Source organism: Spinacia oleracea, chromosome 2 (genome assembly GCF_020520425.1).
Source record: "Spinacia oleracea cultivar Varoflay chromosome 2, BTI_SOV_V1, whole genome shotgun sequence".
NCBI lineage: Eukaryota > Viridiplantae > Streptophyta > Magnoliopsida > Caryophyllales > Amaranthaceae > Spinacia > Spinacia oleracea.
Genome location: NC_079488.1, coordinates 112,052,405 through 112,067,409, shown reverse-complemented (window position 1 = coordinate 112,067,409; position 15,005 = coordinate 112,052,405). Strand labels below are relative to the sequence as shown.

Below are 15,005 nucleotides of genomic sequence, written 5' to 3'. Positions count from 1 at the left end.
AAGAGTTGAGTTTAATTTCAAGTTGAGAAGTAGAAGAGAGTTTACAGAAGAAGTCGTGTTTCATTGAATAACTACATTGTGCTAAACTTAATTACCTACCAAAATGAGCAAACTTAAATCTTAATTATTGAATTGTTTCTTACTAAATAAACTTATGTTTCTGAACTTATCTCATTATTTAAACTTATTTCATCTCAATCAAGTAAAAATAAAGTTGTACTCCGTCTCCGTAGTAAACACGATTGTTCGGGCCTTTCGGTGGGCCTACTCTCACAAGGAAATTACCAGAATACCCTTTATAAGGGAAATTATTAAATTACCCTCTACGACAACTCTGATTTGTGTTTCTATGGAATCTCGGGGTCTAAATCCCAGCCTCCAGAAGATCCACGATTTTATACCTCTACAAGCTCATATTTACCAATAATACCCTCATACATTACTATAAATACAACCTACATAATCATTACTCTATCTCTACTTACTCTTTCTAAGAAAATGGAAAATTAATTAATTACCTTATCTTCCAAATCAAAGTCTTCTTAAAAAGCCAATAAGCTTTTAAAATTAATTAATCCAGCGTGTACATTCTGACTAAACTTTAAACTTTCTCCAATAGTCTTCTTCATAGTACATCACCTTCTAGGCTTCTACCATTTCCCCCCTTTTTTTAAGGGAGAAAACGTACATTCAAACGTCTTACTAATCAATATCCACTATTTAATTAATTAATTAATTAATTAATTAATTATAATTCCATACACGTTCTCCTGAATATAATAATCTCACGCCTCACATGCTCCAATCTGATTTATCTGCTCAACTCATAATATAAATTCTATTCAAGATTCGATCTTATTTTTCCAAACAACTCTTAATTCCTTCAAATTATAATACAAAGTTTTTTTTGTAAATTGTAATATACAATTATACAAAAATGTCCACGAATATGAGCTCGTTAGTTTGCACTAATCTTCCTATTATTCGTGCTAATTCGAACAATAATCAGTCTTTTTTGGGTTGTTCAAGGTTGAGATTTCATTATAATCTTATGTCCTCAACACAAGGTCAAAGGTATGTGATTCTGATTATGTACTAATCAGTAATTTATGAATTTAATTATACAGTCTTAATTAATTATTTTTGTTTAATTTGAATTTGGATGTTAATACGTGAAGGAACCACCGCACATTGAGTGTTAGTTGCGGTGTTCAACCTCTTCCGCCACCAATTCCGTCAAGTCCCACGCCTGCAGGTTGTTTTTTTGGGTACGATTTTATCTTTTTCTTTTCCTTTTTTCCAGAAATATTTAAGACTTGGTTAATTTTCTAGTCTTGATAACCTCATCTCAAATACGAGCTAATTTATTCAATCTCAATGGAAATGGATCCATAACAACATATTGTATAAAGTTTTGTTTGATAACTAGACGTTAAGGTTGACTATTTACTGTTTGCATTAGCAGTTAGTTGATTACCTGTTTGCATTAGCAGTTAGCTGATTACCCTTTTATTTACCAAATTTGACCACCTGTTTATACAAACATGTTTGGTAACATTTATTTGATTGCAAAAAACTACTCTAGTGGTTATTTGACTGTGTAATTGAATTTTATAGACATTGAAGTAGCTAAAAACTTTGGGACATAAATGAATTTTCATATTTAAAATTACCAATCCCCCATTAAAATGTTGCTCCCATGAGCTTTTTTTAAAAAATGGAAGGATTTAGTCCTATTTGCATTTTCAAACCTCTATTTACTAAACACCACTATGAGAAGTTTTGACTAGTCAAACCTCCAATAGTTACCAAACCTCTCATTTTTTCCCCCAAAACTCTCTCCACCAAACACCACTATTAGAGGTTTTGACTAATCTATGAAATCATGCTACTCAATGGTGGATGCTCCGTGTGAGTAGGGTGGGTCTAGCACCGAGAAGAAAATCCCATAGTGTATATTTTATTACGCCCCCTAAAATGGTGTAGATTTAGAATTACATATTATGTTACTTAATTTTTCTACTGTTCTCCTCGTAAAACTGTTCAAAATCCGCCACCGCTACTAATATTACTGAAAATTTAATTACTGTACATGTTTTTTTGGCAAATTAATCCACAGCAGAAAAGGTTGGATAGCAGGAGCAGTCCTAGCATTTTTGCTACCATTCTTGACAAACAAATGGGGTCCCTTACTCTTATTAAAAAGTAAGTACTCCGTATTTAAACCAGTAACGTAACAACTAAATTAAATAATCCGGAGTCTGAAATAAGTCAAATATAGTAATTAATCAAACTAATTATAGATGGAATTTGGGGGTTAATTATACAGAGGACGTTGACCAGAAATTACAGGCAATAGAAGATGTGGCAGAGGGATTGGAAAAACTAGCAGATAAAGTGGAACACATGGCTGAGGATGTTGGCAAGAAACTTCCAGAAGGTTCACTTAAAAGGGCTGCTAATTTGCTTGAGGATGCTGCTGAGAAGGTGGAATTAGCTGCTCATGTAACTGATTCAGCCATTGATAGGGTATGTTTTCTTTTTAAAATCTTCAACTTGCTTGTTTTTTTGGGTGCAAATGAGTCACAAGGGCGGGGATGAGAATCGATCCCATGATCACCTAGAACAGGGATGAAAGCTCTAACCAACTGAACTGGCAAGAAATGTCATCTCGCCACATGTCGTCGTTTCACGTATTTTCAACTTTGACATGTCATCTCATGTAATTTTCTTGAGCATGAAAACATATAGGTTTTGAACCTATGATCCCTCATTTGATAAACACATACTTTAATCACTATGCCACAACTCATTTTTTATATTCCGTATATGTTCAAAATTATATTAATTCAATATAATTAGAAAATTGGTTTGAATCATGTTTTAATAGTTTCACATTATTAATTAGTCATTACTTTTACAAGTTACTAATCCTTACATGATAAAATTTATTAAAGCATACTCAAAACAAGATGTATTGTAATGTAAAAAATAAATTAGCCTCAAAACGAGTTATATAATAATCTAATTGATCTATATATCTATTATCCGGGGCATCTCCCGGGACACTAACTAGTTACAATACTTAAAACTTTGAAATAATACGGATTAATAAGCAACAAAATAAATATAGAATTGTGTCTTACTAATATTAATTAATTAAATTAAATGCGATGAGTAGAATATTTTTTGTTGACATAATTAGGAAAGCGTACAAGAAAGAGAAAACTAGCTAGGATAGAGGAGTAGCAAAGTAAATGCGTGCTAATTAATACTGTTATTACTAACCACTATCCAACTACTACACTAATACATTTTTTTTGAAGATAAATAATCTAACGGATCGAAATTTCACACGGGTCAACTCGACACGAGTTTAGACTAGATATTTTGAGAATGAGGGAAATGGTAAAAGGATTTCTCAAAGTGACTCTAGTGAGGAATTTAGATTGAACCTCTAACTTTTGGTTGGAATTGAATGTGCAATAATTTCCACTAGTCAGTACGAATTATTAATATTACGCACTATAACTTTCCCCTAAAAAAATAAATATAAAAAATACCTCGTACTACACTAGTACAAACTTCTAGAGTACTCCGTACGTACTATATGTACACACATCGGGTCGGTTTCAAGTTTATACATGTTATATGCTTGTGTTAATCGGATTAGGTCCGATTTAAGTTTATGCGTGCTACGCAGTATATTACTCCCCTCGTCCCGACCTTGTTGTTTGCCCATTGCATAAACTTTTAAAAGTTAGACCATGGATTTGCATTATACTATAAGAAATAATATAGTCTAGTGGAGATTTGTTAGTTTCGATTCAATGTATATTTTTAGAATATCAACTTTTAAGAAATTTTACGCATGTAGAATTGGAGAATTTACGTTTTAAGCTGCGTCTTAAATACCGTGAAAAATTAAAATGGAACAAATAAAAAAGGGTGGGAGTGAGTATTAATATATACTTCTAGAGTGTTGGTAGTGGATCATCGTATACCTTGTTGGAATAAACAATTGTGAAATGCAATGCTTTTTTGGCCACTACTTGTAAAACATAATTAGACATTGTAACCAATTATTAGTTTAAACCTAAAGAATAAGCTAGTCCACTTAAAGAATTGTCGATCTAGTTAATGACTTAGTATTTTTATTTCATTTCATTTTATTTCATTTCTTATATATTTTTTAATATATATACATGCAGATTCAAGAACTAGAAGACAGATTGGAGTCATATGAAGAATCAAACCCAACAAAAACAAACGAGTTAGTTCAAGAAAAATCAAAAAATGAACCAACAACATCATAACTTTTCCATTATATTGTTATTTTTATTATTTCTAGTACAATCATTTAATCATATTTGATATCAGGTTAGTTAATTGTATTCATGTACTCCATATTACAGAATTTGTGGGAAACTACCTAATTAATTATTGTTGAATTTAGTCATTTACAATCTAATCATGTGGAATCTTGTTATAATTTTTATAACCAAGAAAATGGCTTGACAACCCCTAAGATGACAAGGCAAGAATATAAGACAAGTCAACAAATCAGATTCAATATATAACCAAGGAAAACAAAGTAAAGAATCAAATAAATAAATAAGAAATCAAATCCCCTCTGATCAGAATCGTCAACAGATTATTCCAAAGATCGGAATATTTCCAGATCTTCCATCAATAGGACTTCCGCAAAATAGGAAAAGGAGATCAAGCAAATATTACAACGGCTCAACCTAATTTAGAGACTGATTTTAAAATTCCCCTGATCACTAGGTATTTTTTTACCCAAAACGACGATATATATTAATTAATTAGGGATGAAAAACCGAGAATAAACACCCTCACAAAGCGGAGGGTTAACATCCAAGACCTTGAAAAATCCAACCATAATTCTATGCTTCCACCCCCATCGTACCAAAAAACTTGACAAAGAGGGGTAATACTATATACTCAATCCCACGTTTTAGCACACCCACCTAGGTTAATCATCTTACTTGCTATCCGATACATATATATATATGAACAAATAAAACATAAGTAGAAGTTGTGACACCACGACATTGACATTTTCTTCATGCGCCATCCAAAAGATCGACCATCCTCCACTTCAGTTGTTGGTAACTTCACCATCTTCAACATCATCCTCCACTTTCAACAATATCTATGGCATTTTCAATGGTTAAACCACCAACAACGAACGGGGTAAACTCCTTTGCTTTCCCTTTATCCTTGCTACTCAGCTCATTGGTTGTCAATTTATCCAACACTTGTTTAATTGTAGAGACAATTGAACCAAAGACAATCTGTGAAGCTGAAGAACTAGCACCTATATTATTTAAAATCCCTGCATTTTAATTCTTAGCTGCATTTTGATCACTAGGTAACTTTTAACAATTTTGTGAATCCAATTAAAAACCCAACTTTACTAATTAGTCCTTGGTTCGTTCACCCTCACATGATTCATTTTTACGCATAGCACACCCGATTCACCGAAGCTTAACTTCGACTACATCCGGATCCGACCCGTAATGCACACCTTATTTATAGTGAGTGAGTCTCCCAACACGAATTTCTGCATACGGCGAGGCTCGAACCTGAGACCTTCGTGACATGATTCATTGATCGACTCACTCACTCACTCACACCATTTGTTTTGGTAGCCGACTCACCCCATTTGTTAGTGACTCATCACACAATCATTACTCAAGTGCACCCTGATTCTGCCACGTAGCATACGTTACATAGTATCTACCGTACCCCTCTTTTAAAAACCGACTAACGGCTACATTTCTCCTTCTTTTCAAATCTCACTCCCCCAAATCCCTCTTCTTCTTTTTGGATTCTTTCTCATTCTCTCTCTCTCCTCGATTTCCCTCCATTTGCAGGAAATCTCTGACCTTCAATTGCACCCAAACCCTAAAATTTACCCCCAAACCCCAAATTTGGTGTTTTTACAAGATCAAGAATGGAACTTCCTCAAGAACTCGACGATTTCATCAAGAATTCAATCGACCATACTTGTGGAATTTCTGTACCCAATGAATCCCTCCAATTGAAGGTTCAATCTCTCGAGACGTCGAATTTTGTTCTTCGAAATCAGTATTTAACTCTACTGTCGAAATTGAAGCAGAAAGAACAAGCACTTGAACTCGCTAAGGTTTGTTTTCCCCCTTTTTGTTAAGGTTTAGGGTTTAGGTTTAGCGTTTCTGGGTTTTGATTTTTGAGTTATTTGAAAAATTGGGTTTGTTTTTTAGGGTGAGGCGTGTATGAATGCACAAGCAATCAAGAAATTTGTGGAGGAGAATCAGAAATTGGCGGCTGAATGTGCGAATTTAGTGAATCAGTGTTCGAAATTGGAGAGGGAATGTTCGCTTTACGATCACGATCGTGAGGCGTTGATGGAGTTCGGCAATGAGTCAGATGAGCGAGCCAAGGAGGCTGAGATTAGGGCTAGTGAATTGGATGAGGAGTTGAAGCAGCTTAATGAAGAAGTTAATTACTACAAACATCAATGTGAGATGCTTTCGGTGAGAAATTGATCTTTTCGCGCTTATTCAATTTGGTTTGATTGTTTTTAATTTTGGTTTGTGTTGTTTATGATAGTCTTAAAAGGGGTTTGGATCTGATTTTATGAGTAAAGAAGAAACCTTGGTTGAAGTTTGGTGTTATTTTCACAGGATGTAATTGTATGCTTATAAAACTTTACATGTACTGTCTAGATGTGTAGTTAGTGGTATACCCTTGTGTCAATTTGTTTGGTTTTTCGTGTTAGTACATTTGTCATTGATGTTTTGTTTCTGTACATTTTGTCATTGTAGTTTAACATGGCAATTCACTTCATTTTGTAAATTTGCTAAAATGTAATGTATGTATGCTAGATTGATACATTACATTTTAACAAATTTGTCATTGAGGAGCTTAATTTTCCTTGTTATATGTGCCGAAATCCCGGAAACGGTTGAATTGCTTTTTTTGATAGACTGCTGCAGATCATACTCCTTGCATTGAGCTATGAATTGCTGTCTGCTTGCTTCTTGTATTTTCTTTTGATAGATGCTTTATCTCTTAGTAGATTCAAGGACTTGTCACCTTTTCGAATGTTAGGAGTATCAACTTTCAACAATTAATAGACAGTTGATTGCTTATCATCAGTATACTTGCAGTATAGTTCTTTTTATTGAGAAAATGTGACTTCTCACAAGGCTCATCACCTTCCTTTATGAATTGCCCTTAAGTTATACTCTCCATATTATCGTCATATTCACTGGCTGGCGGTTACCATAGATTTTCTTTTTTCATAGGAGGGGTTTAGCTTTGCAACCTTTGCTGCATTCATTCTTGCAGCCTCTCTAGTAGACAGTTTGATATTCAGTTTCAGAATGTTGTTCTTATAGAGTGTAGACTACCTTAAGGTCAAATAAGATGCAATTTCTTTTCCAACGGTATGTGTCACAGATTCCCATCTCTGTGAAGTAAAATTGTGAAGGAAAGACTGCTTGTTGTCTAAATTCCTGTGACAAGAATTATGACAAGGTTAAATTTTATCGTTATGTATGTCAAAGTTGTTTTAAGGTGCTTCAATTAGTAACTTGAAATTCTCACTCTGTGGAACTCAACTGTTTTGCTTGATCATAGTTTGCAAATTAATCAGTAGCAGAGTGATTCTGATTTGAACGCTCCCTATCTTTCGTAGATGTGTATTTTGAGTTCATTGTAACATCATCAGAACATTTTTTTTTTCTGAAGGATGATTCATCTAAGGATGGTGCAATGACGGAGCAAAAGTTACTCAACACACTGGTTGCAAGTTTAGTGAACAAAAATGAAGTGGCGAAGACAGCATCAGCTTTCCTAGAGGCTAATAGTGAGGTTGAAACGTGCCATGAGTTGCTTACCATGTTGAGCAGGTGAGATCTCCTACACTGTTTATGCTTGTGACATTGGTTACAAGTTTACAACCTACTTCATTTTCTGTGGCTGAATGTTACTCTAATTTATCAATTCCGAGCTGCATTTTCTTCCCCCTTTTGCCTACTCAATTCCGGGCTGTCTTGACAGTTTGAGACCAGAAACTCAAAATGTACTCTCACTGGCTGCTCATGTACGGACGCTACAACAGGACAAGGACCATTTAACGATCAATCTACACAGAGCTGAAGAAGAGGTGAGAATATCATCATAATACAAATCCTCTTTTGAATTCTTTCTTAATCTTAAGGTTTAATGTTTACTGTTTTGATGCATGTGTAGGTGAAGGTGCTATTTGAGGAAAACCATGTATTGGATGTAGAAAACAAAAGGCTGCTGAAGTTGTATAAATCAGAGAAGAAACATGCTAATTCAGGAGGGAAACATGATAGCAGTGCCAGAACTAAGGTGAGAGATAAGCTTACACTTCCTTACACCATCACTCAACAACCAAAGGAAGAAAAATAAGTACTTGTAAGTTGTACCGAAGCAAGCAATATGATCTTATGCAGTAATTCATATCTATTAATACATACATTATACTAAAACAGACACTAGAAATGACACGTGTCACTTCCTGGTAAAAATTTCCCGCCAAAACCTTCTTTTTTTATTCATATATTTGTTTCAATAGTTTTTTATGCAAAAGATTCAGTATATTTGACTAAAACTTTATTAATCTTTTGAAATTCTGTCAAAGTCTTTTGTACTTTCGAACAATTCTTTGTTACTCAAATATTTTATGAAAAGATGGTCAAATTATAATTTTATAATATCTAGTTTTCAATATCTTGCAGAACAATAAAAGAAAAAGCAGCCCCGGGATGAGTAGTCCGGTTGAGCGGAAGATCGACTTTAATGACTTTGATACCCCTCGATGTCCTCTTTCACCTCTTAAAGAGAACTCCCCTGACTCCAATTCACATAAGAAGTGACAGCAGCAGTAAGTAATAGCACCAACAACAGCAGCAACAACGAAAACAACAATGGTTAATTGTTGATTAAGCACATATATGGGGGTCTGAAATGTAAACCCTCCTCACCAATTCTGTAATTCATAGCAATTCTTGTTCTGAGAAAAGCTCATATATACGGTTTGTAGAAATTGTTTTGCTAATTAGAGAAAAGCTGCATTCTCTTTCATCTACTTCATGGTGTATGATTTCATTCTAGAAATTCCTTTTGGTTTGAAGTTGTGATGGTTTTTGTCCATTGGTGTACAACGTCCTATATGCCCAAAATATTCTGTTCATCATTGTTTATAATAAGTATGAGGAAAACAAAGATTATTTTTGACACATGGGTTATTATAGGTTAAGCAACTATTTTGTACAAACTATAAACTACGGAGTATAAACACTTAACACATGGTCGCCTGCATACTTTGACTATTTGAGATCAATTTTGGTAGAACAATGACAAATTTTAGTAAATTCTAAGGCATAAAATTTGAGAAAGGTAAACAAACACACGACCTTTAGAGCAACAACAACGGTTGATTCAACGAATTTGCTTGTAATATTGGAAAATTTGGAGCAACAAGCTAAAGCATTGCAACACAATTTATGTTGTAGCTCTATGAAGTTAGGTAGCTCTACAAAGCCACGTGGATATGCTGCTAATTATTGCGTTAGGTGGACTCCACGAAGAAAGCTACAAGAGTTGTAGTTTGCCGCTGCTGATGCTCTTATCTTTCAGGAAGAATATTGGAAGCTTTGAACTCAAAAATATGAAATTGTAAAATTCTTAGCGTAAATTTCATTCTACACAAAAGCGTTAAAAGTCTTAAAAGAGAGAAAAAAACGATATTAGAAGTAGTGAAATTACGCGTTGGGTTTTCTCAACTCCGAGCAATTTCGTGACCTGTTTATCGCCTTTGTGATTAAATTTACCAAATTGTCGTATAAAACACTTCTTTTATCAATTCACCATCCTCAATATTACTTTTTCTATTTATATTTTTTTTACCAATTTGCCAATTTGGTCAAATGGCCGAAAAATATGTGAATAGTTCAATAAGCTGAATTCCCTTATCCACAATCTTTCCTCTCTACCCAGAAAACTCAACACTCTTCACTTACATTCACCTTCAAAAATGGCGCAACTTCAATATCTGTGCTTCGCTTCACCAATAACCTCTTTCCCTCTCCTCGAACCCCATTCTTTCTCCCAATTTCCATCTCTTTCTCTCTCCTCAACAAAACCCATTTTCCTCTCCCTCCGCCGCACATTCCGCCTCACCCACATTTCCTCCTCCGCTTCTGCAACCCTCGCCACTCAAAACCCACCGTCTGAAACACCATCGGAAAAAGAAGAGATATGTCCCACAAGATTGCTCGCCACAAATATCCCATGGACTGCAACTGCTGATGACATTCGCGCTTTGTTTCAGAACTATGGCACTGTTGTCGATGTCGAGGTTTTCTATCCTTTAATTTGATTTAATTGTGCTGTTGTTTATTTTGTTCTTAATTTTTTGGGTTTTTTTTTTCTAATTGAAGAAATTGTTGTTGTTTTTGATGGGTAGTTGTCGATGCATAGTAAAACGAAGAATAGAGGATTGGCGTTTGTTGAAATGGGTTCTGTGGAGGAAGCTGCTCAAGCTCTTGCTAAGCTCGAAGCTTATGTAAGCAACATTTTTATTTATTTTTATTTTTTAATTCTGTATGAAGTCTGAGTTGAAAGATATATTTTTGAAGAATTTACAGCTTTGGACTATAAAGTGTAAGTTCAATGTCTCACTCAAGAATTTAACTTGGTAAAATTTTCATATCTAATGCAATATTTGGAGGTGTTTTGTCAAAAGTGGCTACTTAAATTGATCAAATATAGCTGGGAAAAGGATTACGATTTCTTGGTTGAGTTGAGCTACTTTTTTTTAATTATAGTTGGGAGGAAAGGATGATGATTTCTTTGTTCACAATCCATCAATCCCTATAAATGAACTTTTGTTTTGTTTTTGTAACTCTTTTCTTTTTTGGTGCAAATGAACTTGTAATGTTGTGTAATGTTTGATATTTGTGAACTAACCAAAAAGGCCATGGGTGAAATTTGTTTAGAGCGATTGCCCTCTTCATCCATTGGTGAATTTCATGGTTAGTCAAATTAATACAAAACAATTGAAAGATGTAAGTTAGTTTTTGAAAGTGGAGAAATGGCATATTGAGTATTTATTATGAATAAGCATCCTCATTTGTAAATTCTGAATCTGCTGTCTAGTCCTAGTTACTGGTAGAGAAGAGTCATTGTTATTGGAGATTGTTACTTTTGGTTTAGGGTTCTATAGTATGGTAGTTTCCTTAGTTGTATATACATTCTTTGTTAGTAATTGAGAGGGAGAACATGTTTTATGATGCGGTTGTTTAACTGATGGAACTTCAGAACACAACTGATGAATCAGAGTCTGCTGGTTTTTATTTCTGTTTAGTGTTGGCCTTTTTCTTCATTTTCTTCTTTAAGGCTCCGTTTGGTTTGGTGTAAAACATTTTCATTGCTAAATGATTTTCCACGGAAAACATGTTCCAAGGGAAAACACAATTCCAAACTAGTTTTTCTTTGTTTGGTTACTTAAAAGAAAATGGGAGAAGACGGTGAAGATTGAGGGGAAGAAAGGAGAGGGAGGTAAGGAGGAAAAGTGGTTTCCTTCCCTTTCCAATGGAAAAGGTTTTTCCACCTTTGTGGGAGTTATGAAAAATTATTTTCCATCCCTTGTCAAACCAAACAACGTAAAATGATTGAAAAGAGGAAAATCGTTTTCCATGAAAACGTTTTACACCCTACCAAATGGAGCCTAAAAGGGCTTTTCATATTTCATATCCTAGCCAATACATGTGACTCTTTTCAAAGTTCCTAACTTTTGTATAATTTTATGGCACATCTTCATGCTTGTTGTTTGCAGGAGTTTGAAGGTCGGCCTCTAAGGATAGCTTATGCTATGCCAAAGAAGAAGAAAGAATCTCCACCAGAGCAACCTAAGCCAGCAGTTGTGTACAACCTGTTTGTGGCAAATTTGTCTTTTTCAGCAAGGTCTAGAGACCTTAAGGAACTTTTTCAATCTGGTGGTATTGAAGTTGCTAAAGCTGAGGTCATATTTAACGAAAAACCCAGAAAATCATCTGGTTATGGATTTGTTTCCTTTAAGACGAAGAAAGAAGCGGATGATGCCCTCACTGCCTTTGAAGGGAAGGTATTGGCTCAGTATAGTTATAGTTCCTCTTTGCTTCTTCACACATGTTTCCTTTCTTCTTTCTTTTAACTTATTCTTTTACGGCCCATTTGGTAGCCGCTTAGCCGGTAATAAATGGTGGGAATGAGAATAGATCTAAGTGTTATTTGGCAAGAAAATAACATCATGATGTCCATGGTAATGAAAAATTGTCTCATACTTGGGTGTTTTTCTTCATAAATTTGCATTCCCACCTAATACCACTCCCCAAATGGTAATGGTTGGTAATGAAAATTTGTAAAGAAAAAGAGATAATTTTGGGTGAACTAGCATTACCTTGGAATGTATATTGATTTTCTTTACAAATTTACATACAAATTCTTTCCCATTGACACCATTTATATATGGGCTACCAAATAGGTTGTTATTGATTTACCTTTGCAGGCTTCCTTTTTTAACTTCGTACAATTATCTTTTAAACTCTTCAATGTTGGTTTCTCTTTGCAGGTTCTTATGGGAAGACCAATCAAACTAGCACGCAGCAACAGATTCGTAAAACTCGAGTCGGAGTTGAATTCCCTTTCAGAAGATGGGGAAGACACAGCAGCTGATTCCAGTCTTGATTCAGAACAAACTGAGACAGTTGATAGCTTGTAATGATCAAGTATTGAAGGCCTTATAATTTTGTGCTTGCACCAACACTCTTGTTGAGAGGGTAAGCTCTTAGCTGAGTTCTTTAGAAATTATACATAGACGTCATTCAATTGCAAATCTTTTCCTCTCAACTTTACAAAAAAATTCTATTGCTTCTCTTCTATGACACCTTGCATCAGTTTCAAGCTTTTCTCTTAGATTTAGTTTTATGTTGCTTTACCAATTACCAGTCCCACCCCTCCTCCCCCCCTTTTTTTTATTAGATTTAGTAATAGATTATGTAAATATTATGCTCCTAAAGTACATGTTACAAAATATCTATTTACATAATCTATCATTTACAGCATTGTTAGTCAAAGTTATAATGCGGATGTTAAACTAGAACCTCTTATCCACAAATTCAGCCCTTTTAAGGGGTCATTATTCTTAGCTCTTGTACCAGTTTTTAGGTGAACAATCCTTTTACAGGTGCAATGTCCAACTTTCCAAGTCTATTTGTACCTATTAATTGGTGAGATATCAGATATCAGAATGATGCCGGAGACAGTGACCGGTGGGAATATATGAATGAGACAAAATTTCCTATAGGGTGATCATATAATCTAGAGGTGGAATTGTAGAAAAAGACAAAGGGTAAATAGTTTACTAGGGCGCTTGCATCATTGTGTTTAATGAATTATGGCGTAGGTCATGCGTGGTTAGCCTAAAAATAGGCTTTGTTGGACATGGGCTTTGGTGTGCTTTCTAGCAATGCTTGAGTGCATTTGAAGAAAGGTGTTGCATGATACGATTTTGGTATAGTTTCATCTGTGTTATGAATTACCAATACGTGTTTCTGTGTAATATATACCCTATATAGGTTGAGAACTTTAGACTTTTCAAAGTTGTTTGGAAAGGATCTTCCTTCTTCCAATAATGATTTATGGCCTTTGCCAACAGAAACTAATCATGATCAACATTTAACTATAGTCCGGCTATCCTTTCTTCCTCAATTGTTATCAATATTTCTTGCAAGGACCTTTACGTCCTGTTTGGTTCTAGTTATTTGTTGTGTTGATGCGATGGTAATGAATGAACGTAGGGAAGTCATGCCAATCCATAGTTAGTGACTTATTGTAGATGGTAATGAGATTGATGAAGAAAAGCATATATTATGGAATTAATTTCATTATCACGGACATTGACACAGGATTTCCTTTAAAAGATAATTATAAATATGAATTCATTACAATCACCACCAGTATTTACCTAATGGCTACTACCAAAAGTGCCATTCAGGTTCTCAACTTTTCATGGATTATGGCTTTTCAAAATGGGCTTGGTCAACACCAATTCTTGTGTGTGAAAATGTGTAAAAGAACTTGTTTTTTTATGAACTTATCCGAACTGAACTTATTTGAACTGAACTGAATTTATCTTTAACTTATTTTGTTTGAAATAAGTCAAAATAAGTCGAACGAAAAGTAGAAGGAACAAGCTCGGATGTCAAAGACTCAGAGTCACGGATATTCTTTTGCACCATTATCTTATGGCTATATATGTTTTGCATCTTTTGTTGCTCTTTGAACAAAAAAATTTCACTTACCATCAACCTTTGTCATTTCCTTTGATACAGGCTTTCAGTCATATGGTGATGTAAAGTTTATATTATCTGAGAAGATGTAATGCAATCATTCAGAGAAGAGGGCAAGTTTGAGCATAATGAAAATATTGGATTTAGCATTAAGGCTGCTAACATACAGAGCTCGGAAGTTTCATGTGCATCATTCTCGAGGTTGCTCTGCTCCCCTCCTTCACTTCGTGCTCTGAATTGCCTCGAATTGCACGAATAACTGCTTAAAAATACAGTTATACATAACATAATGTGGATGCCATTACATGCATTGATAGGATGGATGTTGCAAAATTGCAGTTAGCTAATTCGAAAGTGTGACTGTAAAGCCTGTAATTTGTAGCTGCTGTAATCTATGGCACTGTTTGGACAGAAGTTTTGTGCTGTGTATCATCTTTGCTTTGCTATGATGTAAACTCATTTAGAATGTTACTTAACAAACTGGTTATGTACGGATCCTTGGTCCAAACTTACAGTTCTACGAAGATAATATCTTTCAAATAGATTGATTGATGATTTTAGCATGATGAGAACAAAATAAGGGGTAGGTTTGCATTGCTGATGAGAAGTCAAAACATGGTAGGATAGTTA

At 34.6% G+C, this 15,005-nt stretch overlaps 2 protein-coding genes across 3 annotated transcripts; both read left to right on the top strand.

Annotated features, from left to right (window-relative positions):
- The first annotated feature begins 801 nt into the window (after nt 1-801).
- On the top strand, nt 802-9,130 carry LOC110803518 (uncharacterized). 2 transcript variants are annotated; one of them, XM_022009294.2, is made up of 10 exons: nt 802-1,074; nt 1,179-1,268; nt 2,123-2,205; nt 2,330-2,529; nt 4,212-6,172; nt 6,270-6,542; nt 7,762-7,922; nt 8,074-8,179; nt 8,266-8,457; nt 8,781-8,920. In XM_022009294.2, exons 5-9 carry the CDS (start codon nt 5,981-5,983, stop codon nt 8,449-8,451), a joined length of 918 nt encoding a protein of 305 aa, XP_021864986.1. In that variant the 5' UTR covers nt 802-1,074; nt 1,179-1,268; nt 2,123-2,205; nt 2,330-2,529; nt 4,212-5,980; the 3' UTR covers nt 8,452-8,457; nt 8,781-8,920. The 2 variants fall into 2 exon arrangements, with proteins under 2 accessions (XP_021864986.1, XP_021864812.1); XM_022009120.2 differs by lacking the exons at nt 802-1,074; nt 1,179-1,268; nt 2,123-2,205; nt 2,330-2,529 and having other exon boundaries at nt 4,528-6,172; nt 8,266-8,391; nt 8,781-9,130.
- Nucleotides 9,131-9,971: 841 nt separating this feature from the next.
- LOC110803827 (RNA-binding protein CP29B, chloroplastic) lies at nt 9,972-14,917 on the top strand. The gene is made up of 5 exons (XM_022009394.2): nt 9,972-10,402; nt 10,511-10,609; nt 11,882-12,169; nt 12,656-12,863; nt 14,418-14,917. The coding sequence occupies exons 1-4, from the start codon at nt 10,079-10,081 to the stop codon at nt 12,803-12,805; spliced, it is 861 nt and encodes a 286-aa protein (XP_021865086.1). The 5' UTR covers nt 9,972-10,078; the 3' UTR covers nt 12,806-12,863; nt 14,418-14,917.
- Nucleotides 14,918-15,005: the final 88 nt, after the last annotated feature.

Excerpts from the sequence above, each read along its gene's own strand:
- LOC110803827 (XM_022009394.2), top strand. The coding sequence starts at position 10,079 with ATGGCGCAACTTCAATATCTGTGCTTCGCTTCACCAATAACCTCTTTC. Across the intron at positions 10,403-10,510 it reads GCACTGTTGTCGATGTCGAG|TTGTCGATGCATAGTAAAAC; the intron begins GTTTTCTATCCT and ends TTTGATGGGTAG. Across the intron at positions 10,610-11,881 it reads TTGCTAAGCTCGAAGCTTAT|GAGTTTGAAGGTCGGCCTCT; the intron begins GTAAGCAACATT and ends TGTTGTTTGCAG.
- LOC110803518 (XM_022009120.2), top strand. The coding sequence starts at position 5,981 with ATGGAACTTCCTCAAGAACTCGACGATTTCATCAAGAATTCAATCGAC. Across the intron at positions 6,543-7,761 it reads ATCAATGTGAGATGCTTTCG|GATGATTCATCTAAGGATGG; the intron begins GTGAGAAATTGA and ends TTTTTTCTGAAG. Across the intron at positions 8,180-8,265 it reads TACACAGAGCTGAAGAAGAG|GTGAAGGTGCTATTTGAGGA; the intron begins GTGAGAATATCA and ends ATGCATGTGTAG.